General features: G+C 34.9%; 1 protein-coding gene across 1 annotated transcript; it reads right to left on the bottom strand.

The window, feature by feature from the left end:
• Positions 1–7,797: 7,797 nt before the first annotated feature.
• Positions 7,798–12,273, bottom strand: LOC136219756 (sugar transport protein 13). Its single transcript, XM_066007266.1, has 5 exons — positions 12,004–12,273; positions 11,278–11,648; positions 10,051–10,175; positions 9,409–9,700; positions 7,798–8,543 (listed from the first exon to the last, which is right to left on the bottom strand). Exons 1-5 carry the CDS (start codon positions 12,131–12,133, stop codon positions 7,857–7,859), a joined length of 1,605 nt encoding a protein of 534 aa, XP_065863338.1. The 5' UTR covers positions 12,134–12,273; the 3' UTR covers positions 7,798–7,856.
• Positions 12,274–21,221: the final 8,948 nt, after the last annotated feature.

Genomic DNA, 21,221 nt, shown 5'->3' with positions numbered 1-21,221 from the left:
TCAAAAAAAATTAATACTTTCATACAATAATAACGTTTCTACAAAATGAAACATCAAAACTACTGTATAATAAAAAAAACAAATTGGATCCCTTAAGACTCTTAGAGTGTTTTTTTTTTTTTTGATGAAGACAGCAACTTATATTACCCAGAAATATCAGTTTCAATATAAGAAGCCAAGAAAGATGGAAAATCAGCAACAATAATTTGAGGACAAAGTAAAGTGAGTCCCCATTTTGCCTATCCATGAGCAGCAGCATTAAAGGAACGACCCTCGAATACGAATCGCACATCAGAAAAGGAACTAGCTACTGTCAGAATCTGTTGAATCACCACATCATTGTAACTCACATCTCTAGCAACCCGAATTGCCTTAATAGCTAATTTACAATCAGACGCAACCACCAAATTTGCAAATCCACACTCCTTCGCAAAAATTAAACCATTCAAAATGGCTAAAATCTCCACATGAATCACAGACCAACACGCCCCTAACGGACACGCCCCGCTCATCAAAACATTACCAACAGTATCACGCACCAGAAAACCAGCCGCCCCAGAACCACGATGAGAAGAGAAATATGCATCACAATTTAATTTGACAAAACCAAGAGGAGGAGGATCCCATTTACCCAAACCATGACTAACAGTAATTAAAGAAGGGGGATGAAGACATACCGATTCAGATGCCCGTTTCGCCCCATTAACAAAAGCCCGGTCATCAAGAGGTTTTTCTCCATGCGTGATCAGATTATGGTCGTACAAAATCATCCAAATGAAACAACAAAAGAGAGAAAATTCAAAATTTGGTAATATCAAAGAAACCTTCTCCATCCATTCCAAACATGACATCCCTTCAACCGAATACACCTTCACAGAGAATCCTCCACACTTCCATCGATCTCTCGTTCGTCGACATAATTTCATCAAATGTATCAGAGAACTACCATCATGTCCGCAAAATGGGCAATAAGGAGCAACATGGATTTTTTTTCGAATGAGATTAGCAGCACACGGCAAAAAATTATGACAGCATGCCCACAATAGATGAAGAATCTTCAAAGGTAATTTGAGTTTCCATAAATGTTTCCACAACCGTCCAAGCCCAGATGACGAACCCGGAATATCATTGAAAATTCTATTTACCTCAATCGCCATTCTGTAGCCAGATTTTAACTCATAACAGCCATTACGGGAACCAGACCAATAGAATCGATCGATAGCAAGTGGTCGTAAAGGAAGACCCAAAATAGAATCAGCCACATCCTCAAAGAAGCAATCCTTCACCACCCTAGAATTCCAAAGCCCAGTACCTGCAATAATTAATGACTCAACAAACTCCGACTTAACAGATAAAGGACGACCACAACGTAATGAAGGAATCCATCTATCCGACATAATCCGAATGGAAGACCCATTGCCCACACGCCATAGGCCACCCTGCAATAAAACAGGCCTAACGCTTAACAAGCTTCTCCATAAATAACTATCAGCAGGTCTCCCTGAAATCTCAAGCCAAGACAGGTTCCTCAAATATTTGCTTCTAAACACTTGAGCACACAAAGATAAAGGTTGATCAATAATCCTCCAAAGTTTTTTAGCCAATAATGCTTGATTGAAAGAGAATAAGTGCCGGAATCCAAGACCACCAACAGCCTTAGGAGAACACAAAATATCCCATCTAGCCCAGTGAATAGTCCGCTTACCATTACAGTCACCCCACCAATAGCCTGCAATCATAGCTTGCATCTCCTCACATAGAGTCTTGGGCAATAGAAAACAGCTCATAACATATTGAGGAATAGCAACCGCAACCGCCTTAATAAGCACTTCTTTACCACCCCTAGATAGAAATCTTTCATTCCATCCATTAATTCGCTTAAGAAGACGATCCCTTAAAATTTTGAAAATGAGCTTCTTAGACCTTCCTAATATCGTAGGAAGACCCAAATACTTCGGAAAAGCATCAACATCATTAACCCCCCATAAAGCGTCTGAAACTCTCTTTGAATTCCACCGGCAGATTAGAACTAAAGCTGACCTCAGATTTGTCAAAATTCACACATTGCCCTGAAGCCTGCCCATAGAGTGCAATAATCTCTTTAACCACAACCATCTCCTCAAACAATGCTCTGAAAAAAATAAAAGAGTCGTCAGCAAAAAATAAATGAGTAATCATAGGACCACCAGGACCCGGAATAATCCCATGTAAACATCTGTCAACTACTGCTTTCTTAATCAAAGATGAAAACCCTTCTGCGCACAACAAAAACAAATACGGTGAAATAGGATCTCCCTGATGAAGACCCCGACTAGGCTTAACAAAGCCTTTAGGCACCCCATTTATAAGAAAAGAAAAAGAAGTAGTAGAAACACATCTTAACACAAGATCAACAAATCCACTTGGAAACCCCATCCTCCTCATGACCATTTCCACAAAAGACCATTCAACACGGTCATATGCCTTACTCATATCAAGCTTTAACGCACAAAAACCCTTCCTCCCATGACACTTATATTTTATTGAATGAAACAATTCAAATGCAATAAGAGCATTGTCAGTAATCAACCTCCCAGACACAAACGCACACTGAGTCTGACAAATAAGACCATCCAACACCCCTTTTATACGATTAGCCACAACCTTAGAGACAAGTTTGTATATAACATTGCACAAACTAAATGAAATAAGGGCCTTAAACACTGTTAACTTTCTCTTCTAACAAAACATGAAATACTGAATATTAAATGAAAAAAGCACTCATCCTGAAGCCTAATTATTTATCTGCATTTTTTCCATGGACTCATAGTTCCATAATCTTAAATTTGATGTTTATTATTATTTGCTTGTTCACAAAATTGCAAGGTGAGGATTATGAATTATAACTTATAACATGTGAAGCGAGTCCACATTAGATTTTTTTTTTTTTTTTTTTTTGAATGGAGAGAGATGAGCATGAAAAGAAAACAAAAGCAAAAGTGGCTTTTAGATACATAAATAAATAAAATGATAAAGTGTAAAAATACCTCTAATGTTTACATACAGTAGCAATTTTACTCTTAACGTCTAAAATAATGCAATTTTATCCCTAACATTGGTAACCAAGAGCAATTTTACTCCAAACGTTGTCAATTTGAGTCAATTTCAGACATTATTCTGCACCAATTACATATCAATTTGTTTAAAAAAAATATTGTATATTTTTGTGATTTAATAAGAAAATTGAATATTAACATTTTTAAATTCAGTTGAAATATTTGAATTTTTTTTTGTCCAACTCGTACAAAATACAATATATCTTTTCTTTTGTTTAAAAAAAAAATTCACGTCTAATAAGTGATAAATGACTCATATCTTGAGCGTAGATGACAAGATTCATGATCGAAAAGATAGTTTGATGAATTATTTCTTAAATTGACTCAACTGTTAAGGGTAAAAGTGTTATTGACTGCCAATGTTAGGGGTAAAATTACATAATTTTAGACGTTATAAATAAAATTACTCCTGACGGTAAATATTAGGTGTATTTTTACACCTTATTCTATAAATAAATAAATAAATAAGAATTTGCAATAATGGGACCAAAAAAAAAAAGCTAGGTTAAATTTATTGCTAATTCCCTTTTCACGGAGCTGAGTTAGTTGAATGATTGAGGGTGAGGTTAATTGCAGAGAGGGGTTAATTGGAGATTTATGAAGAGGATAGGGAGGTGATTGATGATTTTGCAAGGACAGGGATCCAATTGATTTTGGGTGAATAATTGAAGGACTCACTTGGGCCTTAAGCCTTTTTTTAACCTGTTAAAAATGAGAAATTTATATAAAAGTTTCATTTTTAAAAACTATATACAATCATGTCAAAGTAAAACACTACAAAAAAAAGAGGCTTTTAATGAGAAGAAAAATTATCAATAGAAGTCCAAATATTCTCATAAAAGAGCTTTTAATGAGAATTATTACTCTCATGGCTCCCTTCATTACAGGGGTCCCTTACTAAAAGTAATTATAAGAATAAAATACATTCTTATTATCATCATATATAATGAGATTAATTATCCTCACTAGAATTTTTTATAATAATTAGAAATATTCTCATTAATTTTTTATATAATAATAAAAAATCTTCTCATTAAATTGTTTATAATAGTTAAAAATATTCTTATTAATTTTTTTATATAATAATTATAAATCTTCTCATTAAATTATTTAAAATGATTAAAAAACCCCTCATTAAAGATTTCATCATGATAAAAAAAATATTTACATTATATAATAATATTCTGCTTATTAATTATAAGAATACAATTGAACAATAGATTATAAACAAAGTTCCATTTCAATTCACTAAGAAGAAAGAGTCACAACTTGGAGAAACCAAATGCATTACATGAACAAAACAATGGCGTGGATTTACATATTTGTAAACAAATCAACATGCAGATGTAAGGGTAAGAACAATTTTGAAACCAATGGCTGATATTTATGGCAATAAAACGAGTATACAAGAGATGAAGAGTGATAAATAGGCAATACATTTACAGATATTTAAGAAAAAAACAAAGCAGTAGTCAATTACAAAGTAGCTGCCATGAGAATGGTCAAGCACTAGAATGGTCCAATTCATAGGTCATAATTGGACTAATCACATGACATCAATTGGGATACACTATGGAAAATCAGAAACTCTAAACTACAACAAGGCTTACATGGATAACATCCACGAGATGCTGGAATTTTTCCGGCTTCTTCATTAGGGGTACCTGCAACCATATAATGCAAATTAATATACATCTATCTCTTCGTTCATTCTCACAATTTAGGTTTTTTAATGTTAAAATTCGACACTATGCATATCAGAACACTTTCTTCTTTCACTTGGATAACATCTAAGAGATGCAATGAAATGAAAATTTTGGAAAATGAACAAAGAGGTTGTGTAAAGTCTGAGAAACAAGCAACAACAAGCTAATAAATTACGCCACCGAATTACTTATGATGATTTCAGCATGTGCAACAGATGAAAAGGCAAAAGCCAATTACAGAACAACAACAACATCCTCAATTTCAGGATTGGAGTGAAGTGTTCTAGTTCAGGTGGAGGTACCTACAAGCAAATATATTACAAAGGAGTGGAATCGTATACAATCTTCTTATTAACGTCTGAAGATTATAAGAGACCAGAAGAATTTGCAGTTTAATAAGAAAAACGTGGTTCTATTGATGGCTCTAATTATAGCCTTACTAGTTGAGTGTGTATAAGATAATGGTCTTACTAGTGGCATGTAGACCCACCATAAGAATTCACATCTCCTTCTTAGCGAAAAGACGGCTAAAAAGCTTCCTAAAGGTCAGCCCCATCTTTGCTTCTCTGTTTTTGTTTTATCTATAAAAGAACAAACAAATCAGCCTTATCTAAAGCCAGTATCAAATACTTTCTTTGAAAATTCAAATCAAGCAAATGAATCCCAAAACACAAGCATATCAATAACTTTTTTAGTTAATAACTATAGCTACAGAATGAATTAACTTTTGATTATGGTTAACTCAACTATATCTATCAATAACCTTGACATTCCCCCTCAAAACGCCACTTAATCTCATATATTTCACATTAAACACTAAAGTCGCAACCCCTAAAAATGGCAAGTTCAACTGAAATTCCATGGAAAATTAAAGCAAATCAGTTTAGCAACCCCCAATAATCATCAGTTCTAATAGATAATTGCGGTGTAATAAAGAATGCAATATTATAAAATCCAGCAGGAGGCTTCTAGTAACATGTAAAGATTAGCAGGTGTTCCAAATTTGGAAAAAGCCTTAGTTAATTCCCAATGAAGCTCTCAACATAAGCATTAAATTACTATGAACCAACAGTAATATAAAAGGAACATAACTCAGGAATCTATAATCTGAAACAAAATCCCAATGTTACAAATCAAATCCTATCACATACCGTACAGGGCGGTGGCGATGTTGACTTGGTTTTAACCAAGGTAGTTTCCTACTGTTAAAAGATGAAGATTGACATGACCAATATCATTTTTGGCGAAGCATGCTTCAACGGCAGAAGGTGATGATACAACTACGACAAGCCACAACCTAATCGGAGAGAAATGATTCGATCTAATTTCAGTGGCTCACTGTGAAAGGTCGGATGCAGTGGTTCAGGATTAAGAAGAAATTGAAGATGACCTAGAACTAGAAGAGGTATCGGGGATGGTCGGCTGTTTCTATTGACTTGCTGGAGGTTTTGGTTGTGCGGAGAGTTTTCAATCTTTTTATTTCTAATTAGGTTTTGCGAAAAAAAATGGGGGGAATGGATATTAAAAAATTGGGGGAAACTCAATTTTTTGGGGGGAATATATTGCGCCCGTATTTGGTACCCAAATTTTCATTAAAAAAATATATTTGATATTAAAATGAATTTCCATTTAATTTTGATATTTATGATATTATTTATCCTCATTAATGATTATTGATGATGTGTTTAAATGAGAATATTTCATATTCTCATTAAGTTTTCTCATTTAATGAGGATATTTTTAAAAGAAAATATCAAAAGTAAAATACTTGTTTAATAATATTATTTCCTTTCATTATAGGTATCTTTTCAATGAGAATTTCTGTAATATCATTAATTTATTCTCATTATAGTTTGTTTTTTTTTGTAGTGAAATCATTATTTGTAAGGATTATAGTTTATAAATTCGGATGATTTATGAATTGGATTTTTAAATTATAGTGTAAAAGCATATTTTATTTATCATATATAAAAAATAATAATTATTAAAAATTAATTTTTATAATATAATTCTAATTTTACAGTTAATTGTGATATTCATGTGAAGCCAATGAGCATTAGCTTGGTGGGGTGAACGAATTTCTTTACAAAATTTTATCTTAAGAACTGCTTTTTATTTTAACGAATATTAATTAATTCAAAAAATTATTTGCATATCAGCAGGTCCGCACTGCTTTTTATTTTAACGAATATTAATTAATTCAAAAAATTATTTGCATATCAGCAGGTCCGCACTCTTCAGTGTGCCCTCAGCAGGATAACAAGTGGCGGTGTCCTCGTTCAGGGTATTTAAAATGCAATGTCGATGGCGCCCTATTTCGAGAGCAGGAGGTAGGGGGTACCGGAGCCATAGCACGGGACGACATGGGTACTCTCTTGGGCTACAACAGCACAGTTCGGGAGGGTCTGTTTTCACCTCTAATGATTGAAACTCTAACGCTGAGAGATGGCATTCTTTGGGCGATCACAAACCGGTGGGAAAAAGTGGAGTTCGAATCAGACGCTTTGAACGTGGTAAACGCGATTGGGAAATTAGAGTTAGATTTTTCGGATGTTGGTTCTATTATTCAGGATTGCAAGGTTTTACTTTCTGAAAATCGGGATTTCTCGGTATCATATGTTAAAAGATTAGCGAATGTGGCTGCTCACTTAGTTGCTAGGCACTCCCGTTCCAATGCTAATTTACCTTATGCTTTTGTAACGCCTTTTTTGCTAACTTCGGTCCTTGAACAGGACAAATTGTCCGGTTCGATTTATTGAAAGGCTTCTACTTTGATTCAAAAAAAAAAAAAAAAAAAAAGTCTTTTTTTTTCATAACTCATTTTTGTTATTTGCTCCATAAATATATACCAGCCAGCTACCCTAAAACCACAGTTTTATTTAACCAAACATTTCTTGAATTTCTTAAATAAAAGAAAAATTATTCTGAATTTCTTAAAAATGGTATAGAAAATTACCACTATATTAATATTAATTCTAATGTGACTAAGGACTATATAAAAAAACAGTACTGTATATAGCAAATTTTATAAAATGTCACATAAATTTACAATCTCTCAAACATGCCCAATTTTCTTCGAGCTTTTCCCATTAATTTCAATCCCCCCTTCCTCATCATCATCCATAAACCTCTTCCAAAACCAATGCTGCTTCCACACTCTCTCCGTCATCTCTTCAATCGGAATATTCTTGGTCTCCGGCACCAGAAAGAAAACAAAAAACGACATCACAAGAACCCAGCCGGAGAAGAACAAGAAGATACCGTACTTGAAATGACACAGCATAGATAGAAAAGCCTGCGCAATCACAAAAGTGAAGAGCAAATTGATACAAACAGTAATACTTTGGCCGGCAGATCGGGTTTCCAGAGGGAAAGTTTCACTCGGAATTAGCCATCCCAAAGGTCCCCAAGACCAGGCAAAGGCGGAGACGAATGTGCAGACCATTAGTACTACTAGAATTGCGAAGCCTTTGCTGAGATCGTCGGAGTGATCGGTGACTTTGATGCCGAGTATGATTGCTATTATGACTTGGGAGAGGAACATTTGTATTCCGGCTTCTAGTAGAAGGACTCGCCGGCCTAATTTGTCGACTGAGTATATGGAGACACAGGTGGCGACGACGTTGACGGCGCCTGTGATTACGGCGGAGTAAAGAGATGCGTCGCTTCCGAATCCGACTGTGTCGAATAGGACTGGAGCGTAGAACATTATGGCGTTTATGCCTGTGAATTGTTGGAATATCTGTTTCAAGTAAAATATATTTGTTTAGCATGTGAAGATATAAGTCTAGGAAACAATTCAAAACATTGAAATAAATGGCTCTAATAACAAATACTAACTTATAAATATAAGTCTAATTGCTATTTGACAATTGAGGTGGTGGCCAGCGTGTTACAAGTCTTGGTATTTCACAAACTATTCGAGATAAGATCAGACTCGAGATTGAGATAGTCTCGCACATTAACTTGTGATTTCTTAAATTCAGCTCAAAAGCTCAATTACTTTTTAATTACTATATATATCTTGTTTTAGTTTTTCTTTTATTAAATATTACTGATTCCAATCACAATTCACAATTCATCTAAAATTTAACCCATTATAAAAATTATATATAAAAAAAAAGCTTTTGACCTTAGGACCTATAGTTAGAAAATTAGGTTTTGATAAAAAAAAAACAAAATACATTACAAACATGAGCTATTTTATTGTTTTAATTTTTTTTGAGTTTGTGTTCTTCGACTACTACAGATATCATCTATTATTATTGAATCTCCATCATAACATGTAATTGTTTTTTTAAATATTTTAAACTCATATAAAATATGTTATAAGTCTTCTTTTTTTTGTTTCCCACTCCACTTATTCTATATGTATGATGACTTTGATTAAAGCTCGTTATAATAAAAGCTCGGCTTGTCAAAGCTAGTTTCGAGATATTAACGAGTCAACACCAAATCTACATAAGTTTGGGATCAGCTCGGTTCGTAAGTGATTACACCTGAACATTTCCAATGGTTTATTATTAGTAATATTCCCTTGGACCTTAAATCAACACAGTATTCTAAGCTTTAGACTTAAGTATGAACAGATGAGTTAATAATCTGACCTGCAAGGCAACAGCAATAACAAGCTGGGGCCTATTTCTCCTTTTCATTAAGTTCCTGAAAGGATGTTTGACTTCTTTGGCAATACGACTAGCCTCAACAAGCTCCAAGAATTCAGGTTCAATATTATCAGTTCCTCTTATCTTCCTTAGAACAGTTTTTCCTTCTTCATGTCGACCTCTTTCAATTAAACTGTTCGGAGTTTCTGAAACAATCAGCGATCCTACTGTCAATAATAGTGCCGGAATTCCAGCCAATCCCAGCGACAGTCTCCATCCCCATCCACCATTTATTCTGTCAAAAACACAATTATTTACATTTAATTACAATATATCAGACGTGACATAGATTTTAATTGTTGTCACATATTCAACATATTCTACTATGGCATCATTAATGATACTAATTTCTAGTCTAAATAGCGGGCTACAAAGTCAATGGTTGATTTTTCCCACTATTTTTAGTCCACAAATTTCACTGGTGGAGTAAGAGGGAAAAAAAAAAAGTCAATAAAAACGTAATCAATTTGACTATAATTTTGTTTAATTTATCTAATTGGAATATAAAAAAAAATTATAAGGAAAAATAGAAAAATAGATTCTTAAATTTAGAATTTGTAAGACATGAAGATAAAAAAGGCTTACTTAGCAGTGCCATAATTGACAAGGTTAGCAAAAAGAATTCCAATTGTGACATTAAGTTGGAAGAGTATGTTTAGACCTCCACGTATTCTTGTTGGTGCTATCTCTGATAAAAATAAAGGAACTGCCTGCACTTGCACATAAACATAATTAATTAGTACTAATTATACCTTAATTAACATTTAATACTCTTCAATAAACACAATTGCTTAAGTCACATATTTTTTAAGTCAAATTTCAACAGCTTCATAAAATGTAATTATTTAGTTGAAGTCTTAATCCAATTTTTTTGTTAATTCAGAAGAAAACAAAACAAAAAAAAAAAGATCCATTAATTCAACTGTAAATAAAGATAGCAATATGTTTGCATCAGCAAACAAGACTTCATTAGTTGAATTTAAGATTAAAAAATGAATTAAATAAATAAATAAACACGTCCACACCACCAACTAGCTTGACTTAAATCCATTAACTAATACTAACTTGTTAGTTAATGGATTTAAATATATGAAAATATCTAAAAAATAAATAAATAAATAGATAGATAAGAAAAGATAGAGGAAAAATGATTGTTAAAAGCAAAAAGGAAGATCCAGAGATATTGCTAAATTGCCACTTTTTCTAGACGAATCCCATCTATAACATATGATCTTTTATTAAATTAATTAATACAACTACATCATATAAAGGTCTTTGTCACATCAAAAAGAGAAAAATCATTTTTATTTTAAAGTTATTGCATAATTATCATCAAAGTATGACGTATCTATCTATTGGTTGAATTGAAATTAAAGATACTAAAAGTAAAAAAAAATAATTAAATTATTATTTAAATTTACTTTTTTTATTGTACTTTATTTCATTTTATTTATCAGAAACTGCATATTTTTTAGCTTAATCTTTGACCTTAGAATTTTCTTTTACAAAAAAAAAAAAAAAAAAAAAAAGACATCTACTATAAAAGATAAGGATAAAACTTTTTAAATTTCTCTGCTTATAGAAAAATTATCTGTTCTTACTTTATTTGGTTACAATTAGCTGTTCTTACTAAATTAACACATAATACTAATTAAAAATTAATTAACCTAATTAGGAAAGAGATAAGGATAAATTAATTATTTTCATAAATTAATTAATATTGCATTCAATTTCACGAATAAATTAATTATTTTCATAATATAATTAATATTGCATTCAATCTCACGAAGTGTAAAAAAGACAATAAGTAACCTGATTAGCGAACCCGACACCACAACCGAGTAAGATCCGGCCAATGATGAGCATGGCAAGATCTTGAGCAGAAGCATTAAGCACCACACCGATGATGAAAAATATTCCGGCGATTAACATGGTCGGTCTCCTACCGAGCTTTCTTGTAGTGTAGGAAGCAAAGAAAGTCGCAACTAGACCGGCCAAGTAAAGCGATGATGTGAATAATTGCAACCCTTGATTATCATACTTGCAATAGTTGCTATCGATGTTTGCATTAGTCACGTTTGGATTAGTCATGTTTAAATTCTTATAAATTTCCTGAGCCTGAGTCTGATTATACACCACCGGAAAGAACTTTTCCAAGAAATCCGGCATTGACGTAACTCCCCCTGCATTATCAAAAATCCATAAAATTAACACTCAGGGACGGACTTACAGGAGATCAAGGACTCGACTTAGGGAGATCATAAAAAAAAAAATTACCATTACCGACAAATATCCCATCGGTATGTAAACCATTTCCATCGGCAATTACAGTCTATTCATTACCGATGGAATCTGTTAACAGCCGCCGGTAAGAGATCCGTAATTTTTTTTTTAATACGTGATTTGTTTTAGCTCCACCACTAAACCACCAGCCACGGCGGAGAAACGATTCTTATATGAAAATTCTAAAACTACCCTTTTTGAGACAGTTTGACAAGTTATGATATGGTGATTTTGACGGCAACGGAAATAAAATACCTGAAACTCCAACATCATAACCAAACATAAGACCGCCGGTGGCGGCCATTATGCAGGAAATAATGACAATCGGCGTTATCTTTGCCTCAAACTCGGTTCCACCGGCGGCTGAAAAACCTCCACCCGCCATGATTATCGATCAAATCTGCGAAAATAAAACTCGCTCTCTCTACTGGAATATGGAATTAAGTTAATTGGATAAACTGCTGAAAACTAAATTAGAATCGATCTATGGGGAGGTCATTTACGTAATGTAAGTGGATGAGATATGGTGCAATGAGGAGTTAGCCATGTTTATATAGAGGAGAATAAAAGATAAAACGACAGTGTGAAATTTACAAAATGTGGGAGCCACATTAATATCAGTCCACGTGGCGGTTCTGATATATTGAAGGTTGTGATTCTTTTTATCTATCTATCTCCGACGACTGGGATATGTGTAGTATACCTAACGATGGCAAGTCAACGAACGGCTCTTGTTGAAATTTCTACTCTGAAAATTCCAACTCATCGTCTTTTAAAGTTGTACAAAAAGCCATGGATTACGATTTTCTTTTTTCTTTTCTTTTATGTTACTAATCTTTTGGGTAAATTACATTTATAGCTTACCTATTTTAATATTATGGCAATTGAATTTTAATTCTTAATAATATAATCACTGAATTTTATATTTTTTAATATCGGTGGCTACTCAATACCTCAAAACGACCGTTGACGGTCTCAAAATAAAAAATTCGAAGAGTTAATTATATTCTAAGGAACTTTAATTCTATGGTAAATGTCGCCGTACAGTTAAAAATTGAAATTCAGTGGATATAATATTAAAATAGGTAAAATTCAGTTGTCATGGTGTAATTTACCCTAATATTTTAGTTTTGTGTGTGAAAATGAGTACGTGGTATTAGAGGTGGGGAAATTGTTAGGACCCTTATTTAATAGTAATAAGTTTTAGATGTAACCGAAATAAGTTTTAATATTGAATATGGAATAAATTTAGTCTTGCCGTTAGGGGAAGTTTGGTATTCTTTGGGATAAGGATATGGATAAAAGATTAGGATAAGGATAAAAATAAGGTAGGAATGTTTATTATCCCATTTTGATACGTAAAATATGGATAAGAATAAAATGATTCATTTTACTATATTACCCTTATCCAAATTTAATAGAAAATATATATTATTGTAGTATTAATGTGGACTGAAATTAATTTTTTTTTTTTAAAAAATTTGCGCAATGTGCTTACATTAAAGAAGAAAGAAAAATCCCCACCAAACCCGGATGTGATTCGAACCCATGACCTCTCAAGGCATAGGTAAGCTCTCAACCACTAGGCTAAGAGCTTCACCACAGGACTGAAATTAATTAAATTTAGTAATCTATAATCTTATCTCATGTCGGTCTCAAGGCATTAAGCATGCATAAATCAATCAATAGCAATCATATAAACCCTAAATCCCTAAACATACATTAATCATACAATCAATCTCATCCGCATTCCATATTGGATGGCAATTACAACCTAACTTGAAAAATATTTGGACATTGTATCAAATTTTCAAAATACAAAAAATGTTGAAAAATACTTGAAATACTAGAAATACAGTAAAACCTCTATAAATTAATAATATTGGGACCATGAAATTTTATTAATTTATAAAGATATTAATTTATTGAGTATAAAATTAGTGATTTGGCCCAAGTCGTGACCAGAAGATTATTGTTTTAAAAAGGTTATTAATTTATCGAGTATTAATTTATGAAGGTTTTACTCTTGAAACACTATATTAAATTTTCAAAACACAAAAAATGGAATAACTAATATATTTAAGATGATAGAATAAATTTAATTAATTTTATTCTGTTGAAACACCTTTCCACAAGATTTTGATTTGATAAAATCATCCATGATTAAGAGGCAATTAAATTTAAATGTTTTGATTTAATTGTACTAATGTGTTTGTTCAATATTGAGTGCAAAAAATATATATATAAAGTAAGACAGGACAAAAATCAGCATAAAGCAATTTGAACCTGAGTGGAGTATAACTCAGTCTCAGAAGTCTTCTTCAAAGTTGCCAGAACGAAGCTGACTAAATTAGAAGACTCCTTCAGAATTGAATAAACAGAACGGAGCTGACTAAGAAGGAACTCAGCTTGGAAGTTGAACATTCGAAGATAACGAATGAAGCTGAGTGACAGTCAGGACAGCATAAAGGATCCGTTCACTAAAGGACAAAGTCTGCCAATCTTCTGCACCAATAATTGAAGCCTCGAAAATACACAGAAGACTAATTCCAAGAAACATGGGTCAATGGATTATTGGTAAAAGACAACTGGCACAAAAAGACAAGTCTGATGCAAGAAGACAAAACCTGACGCCTGAAGAAAACAGAGGAATGGAATGGCGAAACAGTCTGAAGCTGACCTGAAGATGTTCCCTAAAAGAGCCGTTTTGGAATCAACAGACACACCAAAATCAAACGGTCTAATTTCCAGAATTCATCTATAAAATGGACAAGGATTTCACTTGGACATTTGCCGAAGCATCAAAAGAAAAATACAGGAGAGAAAATCTTCAAAGCACTCAAATACAAAAAGATCTTACACCAAATCTTCTATTCTCTGTGTAAATGCTAGAGTGATTCTGTGTAATCTTCTAAAGTGTTCTTTACTGAAAAGAGAACAAGTGTTTTATCAATTGTTATATTGAGAGTGTATGCTGAGTGCTTGGTTGTAAGCATTCAGTGGTTAGAAAAATCTAGGTGCTGGGTTGTAGTACTTAGTAGGAGCTGAGTAGACGAATAGAGGACGTACTCTTGCATACTCACTGCCTTGTAAAGGGTTTGTGCTCTACCTTGAAAGAGCTCAGTATTGGATTGAAAAATCCCAGGAGGAACTGGGGACTAGACGTAGGCAGAGAGGCCGAACCAGGATAAGTCGTGCTGAGTAACTTCTAAACTCTTTCTCTCAATATATATATATATATATATATATATATATATATATGCATGTGTTGCTTGTGAAATTTACTCAGCTTATAAATTGTTAAAACTGAAACTGAGTAAATCTGAGTGCTGAGTTGGAAGCTGACCTTTCAAGTGTCAATTCCCAACTCTCAAGTCAAGCAGTCTTAGTCAGCATAGAACTAAAACTGTCTGACTAATCAATCGGTCGTGCTGACCAACACGCTGAGTTATCAAACTCTTAAAATAATATTAAGTCAGCATAATTAAAAGCGAAAAAGTTACATTAGTTCCTATCCCCCCCCTTGGAACTAATTACTAGGGACCAACAAGTGGTATCAGAGCCAAAAGCTCACTACTCAAAGATCTAACAATCTTGAGCTGATCCCGATAAATGGCTGAAAACAGCACTCGTTTCCTTCCATGGAACCAAACAACACAGATACTCCCTGAGGGATTATCAATTAGTCGGCCTCCCCTATTCTTTGGATCTAATTATACATTCTGGAAGAATAGGATGAAGAACTTTATTCAAGCCACAAACATGAGTGCATGGCTTGCAATAGTTCAAGGTCCACATATACCTTACAAAACTGTTGATAATGAGAAAGTTATCAAGAGTGAAACTGAGTGGACAGAAGATAACCTCAAAAAATTGCAAAACAATGTTTCGACTATCAATATGCTTCACTGTGCTCTAGATGCTGCAGAATACAATAAGATTTCAGGTTGTGAGTCAGCACAGGAGATCTGGAAGAAGCTGGAAGTGACTTATAAAGGCACAAGCAAGGTCAAGGAGTCCAAAGTAAACCAGCACATGCGATTGTATGAACTGTTTGAGATGACTGACAATGAGGACATCTCAGTAATGAATGCCAGGTTTACCAACATAATAAATGAGCTCAAAAGACTCGGGAAGAACTTCACTGAAGAAGAACAAGTGAAGAAAATCTTACGAAGTCTTCCCAAAAGCTGGCAAGCTAAGAAGACAGCTGTAGAGGAAGCTCAGGACCTGACCACATACAAATATTATGAGCTGATCGGTTCCTTGTTGACTCATGAAATTTGCATGAAAAACTTTGAAGCTAAAGAAAAATCTGAGGATAAGAAACAGAAATCACTAGTGATGAAAGCTGACTCCACAGAAGCTGAGTCAACTGATGATGAGGAAATGGCTATGTTTACTAGAAAAATGAAAAAGCTGTTCAAAAGAAATGAAAGAAATAGTAAGCGGCCATACAAGAGAGGAGACAGATATAAAGCTGAGTCCGGTGACACCAGATACAAAAAGGACAGCTCCAAGCCTGTCACATGTTATGAGTGTCATCAAACTGGGCATATTAAGTCAAGCTGTCCAAATCTGAAGAAAGATAAGAATGGAAGCAAAAAGGCAATGGTGGCCACGTGGAGTGACATCGATGAGTCAACATCATCTGAAGCTGAGCAAAATGAAACAGCCAACATATGTTTCATGGCAGATGATGGAGCTGACCTCTCTGGAGATTCTGAGCAGGAGGTCAAACTGAGTGATCTCCGATATCTCCTCCAAGACAACTCAGATTTACATACCAACATGCAAATCTTGCATAAGTTTATCACGGAGGTTCAATCTGAGTCAAAGAAACTTAGGAAGGATGTCACAACCTTGCAGAGCCAAGTGAAAGGCTCAAGTAGAAATAAACCCCATGCTGAGTACGCAAGTACTAGTCAGCATAAGCAATTCACTCAATGTGAGTGTTGTGGAAAAAGGGGGCACACAAAAGATGTGTGTTGGCATAACAAGCGGATTGTCCAATGTGACTTCTGCGGAAGAAAAGGGCATTCCACAAAAGTATGCTGGCACGCCCAACACAACAATGCTGACCATACTCAGTACAACCCTCAAAGGGTACCTTTTTGTGACTTCTGTGGTAAGCCTGGCCACACTATAAAAGTATGTCGTCACAAGTTAAAATATGACTCTGCATCTGTTTATACTAACAAGAAAGGACCCAAAAGGAATTGGGTACCTAAAGATGAATAGTTTAAAATGCAGGTCAGCTTGACATGCGTGGAGAAATCAAAACTTTGGTATATAGACAGCGCATGCTCAAGACACATGACAGGTGATGAAACTCAGTTCATCACACTAGAGCTTAAACGAGGAGGTAGTGTAAGCTTTGGAGACAACAAGAAGGGCAAGATAGTTGGCTCAGGAACTATCGGAGGTAACCCTAAAATTGAGTCAGTCTCCTTAGTTAAAGGTCTCAAATATAATCTTCTAAGCGTAGCTCAGCTTTGCAAGAGTGGAAAAAAGGTTATATTTGATGATACTAAGTGTCAAATACTCGAGGGAAAAATAAATGATTTGATTTTAACAGCCCCTCGTGTAGAAAATGTTTACATGTTGAGTTTGGAAAAACAATTTTCAAAAAGTATATGCTTGGTATCTAAAGAGGACAACTCCTGGCTATGGCATAGGAGACTTGGGCATGTCAGCATGGACCTCCTTGCCAAACTAGCTAGAAAGCAATTAGTTAAGGGATTACCCAAATTAAAGTATGAAAAAGATCAACTTTGTAATGCTTGTCAGCAAGGTAAACAAACCAAAAAGTCCTTTCATAGCAAAAATGTTGTCTCAACTAAAAGACCATTGGAATTACTACATTTGGATCTTTTCGGACCTATCCAGCCACTCAGCATGGGAGGTAAGAAATTTTCCTTAGTTATTGTAGATGATTTCTCTAGGTATACTTGGATCATCCTGCTGAGTAGCAAGGATGAAACATTTGAGATGTTTACTACATTAATCAAAAAGCTTGAAAATGACAAAGACCTAAGAGTAGCTCACATTAGAAGTGATAATGGTGGAGAATTCAAAAACCAAATGTTTGATGAATTCTGTGAAACTAATGGTATTGACCACAATTTCTCTGCCCTTAGAACTCCTCAACAGAATGGAGTTGTTGAAAGGAAGAATAGGACAATAGTAGAAATTGCTAGGACAATCCTGAGTGAAAATAGGCTTCCAAAGTATTTTTGGGGAGAAGCTGTCAATACAGCATGTTACATATTGAATAGGGCCTTGGTAAGACCTGTATTAAAGAAAACTCCTTATGAACTTTGGAAAGGACGAAAGACCAATATTGGATACTTTTGTGCCTTTGGGTGTAAATGTTTTATACTCAACACTAAGGATAATTTGGCAAAGTTTGATGCCAAAGCTGACGAAGCAATCTTTTTAGGGTACTCAACAAACAGCAAAGCATATAGAATTTACAATAAAATAACCCAAGTTGTAGAAGAGTCAGTCCATGTAGATTTCGATGAAACTGACCCTGCAGGTAAGACAACCCAACCCATGGAGGACGAGCCGAACTCAGTTCATACTAACCAAAGTGGAGGTGCTGAGCCATCAGCACAAGAGCTGACCAAAGGTAAAATCGAAACTGAAATTACCTTTGCTGACCAATCTGTCCCTGCAGAGATTGTAGAAACACCTGTTCCAAACAACTCAACATTACCCAAGGAGATAAAAATTCCAAGAGGACATTCAGAAAAGTCCATCCTTGATGATGCCAACAACAAAGTAATAACTAGAGACCAGCTTAGGAAATTCCTTAGCAACGTTGCTTTCGTATCAGTTCATGAACCAAAGAACTTTGCTGATGCTGAGCATGATGAGTATTGGATCAATGCTATGCAAGAAGAGCTTGACCAATTCACGAGAAATGAGGTATGGGATCTAGTACCTAAACCTAGGAATCAAAAATCCATAGGAACTAAGTGGGTTTTTAGAAACAAACTAGATGAGCATGGAAATGTAATCAGGAACAAAGCTCGACTTGTAGCCCAAGGCTATAGTCAGCAAGAGGGCATTGATTATGGTGAAACCTTTACACCAGTTGCTAGGTTAGAAGCTATACGTATATTGTGTGCATATGCTAGTTTCATGAACTTTAAATTGTATCAAATGGATGTTAAAAGTGCATTTCTTAATGGCTTTATAAACGAGGAGGTATATGTTAATCAACCTCCGGGCTTTGAAGATCCAAAATTTCCAAACCACGTTTATAAACTCAAGAATGCCTTATATGGCCTGAAGCAAGCTCCAAGAGCTTGGTATGAAAGGTTGACCAACTTCCTGCTGACCAGGAATTATGTCAGAGGAAAAGCTGACACAACTTTGTTCATTAAGAAAAAGGGTAAACATACCCTACTTGCACAAATCTATGTAGATGACATAATATTTGGTGCTACTGACGAATCTTTGTGTCAAGAGTTTAGCAAACAGATGCAGACTGAGTTCGAAATGTCTATGATGGGAGAATTCAGCTTCTTCCTTGGACTTCAGATCAAGCAAGGTAAGAACGGCATCTTCATTAGTCAGTCCAAGTACACCAAGGAGATGTTAAAGAAATTTGATATGGAAGATTGTAAGCCCATATCAACCCCTATGGGTACTGATACTGTCCTATGCAAAGATGAGAAAAGTAAGTCAATAGATAGTAAACTTTATCGAGGTATGATAGGCTCCTTACTTTATCTCACTGCTAGTAGACCTGATATATAGTACTCAGTATGTTATTGTGCAAGATATCAAGCTGACCCAAGGGAATCTCACTTAATTGCTGTAAAAAGAATTTTTAGATATTTGTAGAGCTCAGTTGATGCAGGTTTGTGGTATCCAGCCTCAAATGACTTCACACTCATAGGATACACTAATGCTGACTATGGACGGGATAAGCTAGAACGTAAGAGTACTTCAGGAGGATGCCATTTCCTTGGAAGCTGTCTAGTATCTTGGTTCAGCAAGAAGCAGTCATCAGTTGCTCTGTCTACAACTGAAGCTGAGTACGTTGCTGCTGGAAGCTGGTAGCTCAAGTCATATGGATAAAGCAACAGCTTGAGGATTATAGTGTAAGAACTGAGACAATAGAGATCAAATGTGACAACAAGAGTGCCATTGATCTTCACCAAGCCTTTGGCTCGTGAGCAATTTAACATACTAAGGGAAGCAATCGGTATGTCTAATCCTCTTCAATAATTCTAACTATTTGAATAAATGTTGAGTGATTACCATGCTGACTGATATCAATCTAGTAACTACTGCACATTGAGCTTAATAGTCTATGCTGAGTAGATACAAATGTTGAGTAAAATATTCTGTGCTGGGTAGATAAACATATTGAGTAATCATCTTATGCTGATTAGATGTACATACTGTGTGATTAACGTATGTTGAGTTACTAAGAGATAGGAAATCCATCTACGTAGAATTAAATACTCAGTATCATAAACGACTCATATTCTAGAAAACTGAGTAAAAGCCCACTTGCACCGATAAACAATGACATGTGTAACAAATCATACCTAGAAAAACGCAAGTAATAATGAATACCCATGCTCCGAACCTGTCATAAATGGCAGAATCTTTGTCGATTAAAGTCCCAAGATGAAAACGGCTAGTTCATTAATGACTTAAAACTCTATAAGTAGTGGAAGGATCCCCACTCATTACTCTTTACGCTTAAAATCTTCTGAAATCGAATTCTTCTCTCTCCCTAAACCTTAAAGCCTTCATCTGTAACAATGGCTTCCGGTAAAAATGAAATCCCTAACGTCACCACTCAGCTTGGCCAAACATCTGGCAAACCCACTCAAGTTGACCCCGCTGGTTCATCTAAACCAGTAGAAAGGAACATGATCAAGGTCCATAAGAAGGTCAACAACTTGGAAGTTCTGAAATGCAGATGGTTCTCTCCAGGATTCGTCACTTCTGAGAAACCGTTCTGTGACTGGATCGAGAAGAACAAATGGACCGGTCTCTTCTCACTCGCCGGAAAAACATACCCGAGACTGGTCAGAGAGTTTTATTCCAACATGTTTGTTGATGAAGATGATGCTGACTATTTGGAGACTACAGTCAAAGGTCAGAAAATCACCATAACCCCTGCCTATCTAGCTACTTTGCTAGATTTACCAGACGAAGGAATAGAATTTAGGACAACAAAAGAGAAGGTACCAAAGGAAAAGCTTGACAAGATCAAGGGGTTCTGTAAACCCAAGAATCATAAAGGTGAAATACCCAGCACGTGTATGGGGCAAGACCAGAAGATGGCACACTACATACTGACCAACTTCATATTCCCCAAACTCAACTCAGCCTCATCCGCTTCCAACTTTGAGCAGTGCTTCATATGGCACATGCTGACCTACACTCCTCTCAACCTTCCAGTCTTTCTAGTTGGAGCTCTTCAACGAGGAGGTAAGAAA

The sequence above is a fragment of the Euphorbia lathyris genome, chromosome 2, assembly GCF_963576675.1.
Source record: "Euphorbia lathyris chromosome 2, ddEupLath1.1, whole genome shotgun sequence".
NCBI lineage: Eukaryota > Viridiplantae > Streptophyta > Magnoliopsida > Malpighiales > Euphorbiaceae > Euphorbia > Euphorbia lathyris.
The sequence above is the reverse complement of the archived record's forward strand: the minus strand, read 5'-3'. Positions and strand labels throughout refer to the sequence as shown.

What these genes read in the sequence shown, in the direction of transcription:
- LOC136219756 (XM_066007266.1), bottom strand. Translation starts at nt 12,133, where the DNA reads ATGGCGGGTGGAGGTTTTTCAGCCGCCGGTGGAACCGAGTTTGAGGCA. An exon ending in GTGTCGGGTTCGCTAATCAG is followed by an intron (nt 10,176 to 11,277) that starts GTTACTTATTGT and finishes GTGCAAGTGCAG; the next exon opens with GCAGTTCCTTTATTTTTATC. An exon ending in TTATTGCTGTTGCCTTGCAG is followed by an intron (nt 8,544 to 9,408) that starts GTCAGATTATTA and finishes TACTTGAAACAG; the next exon opens with ATATTCCAACAATTCACAGG.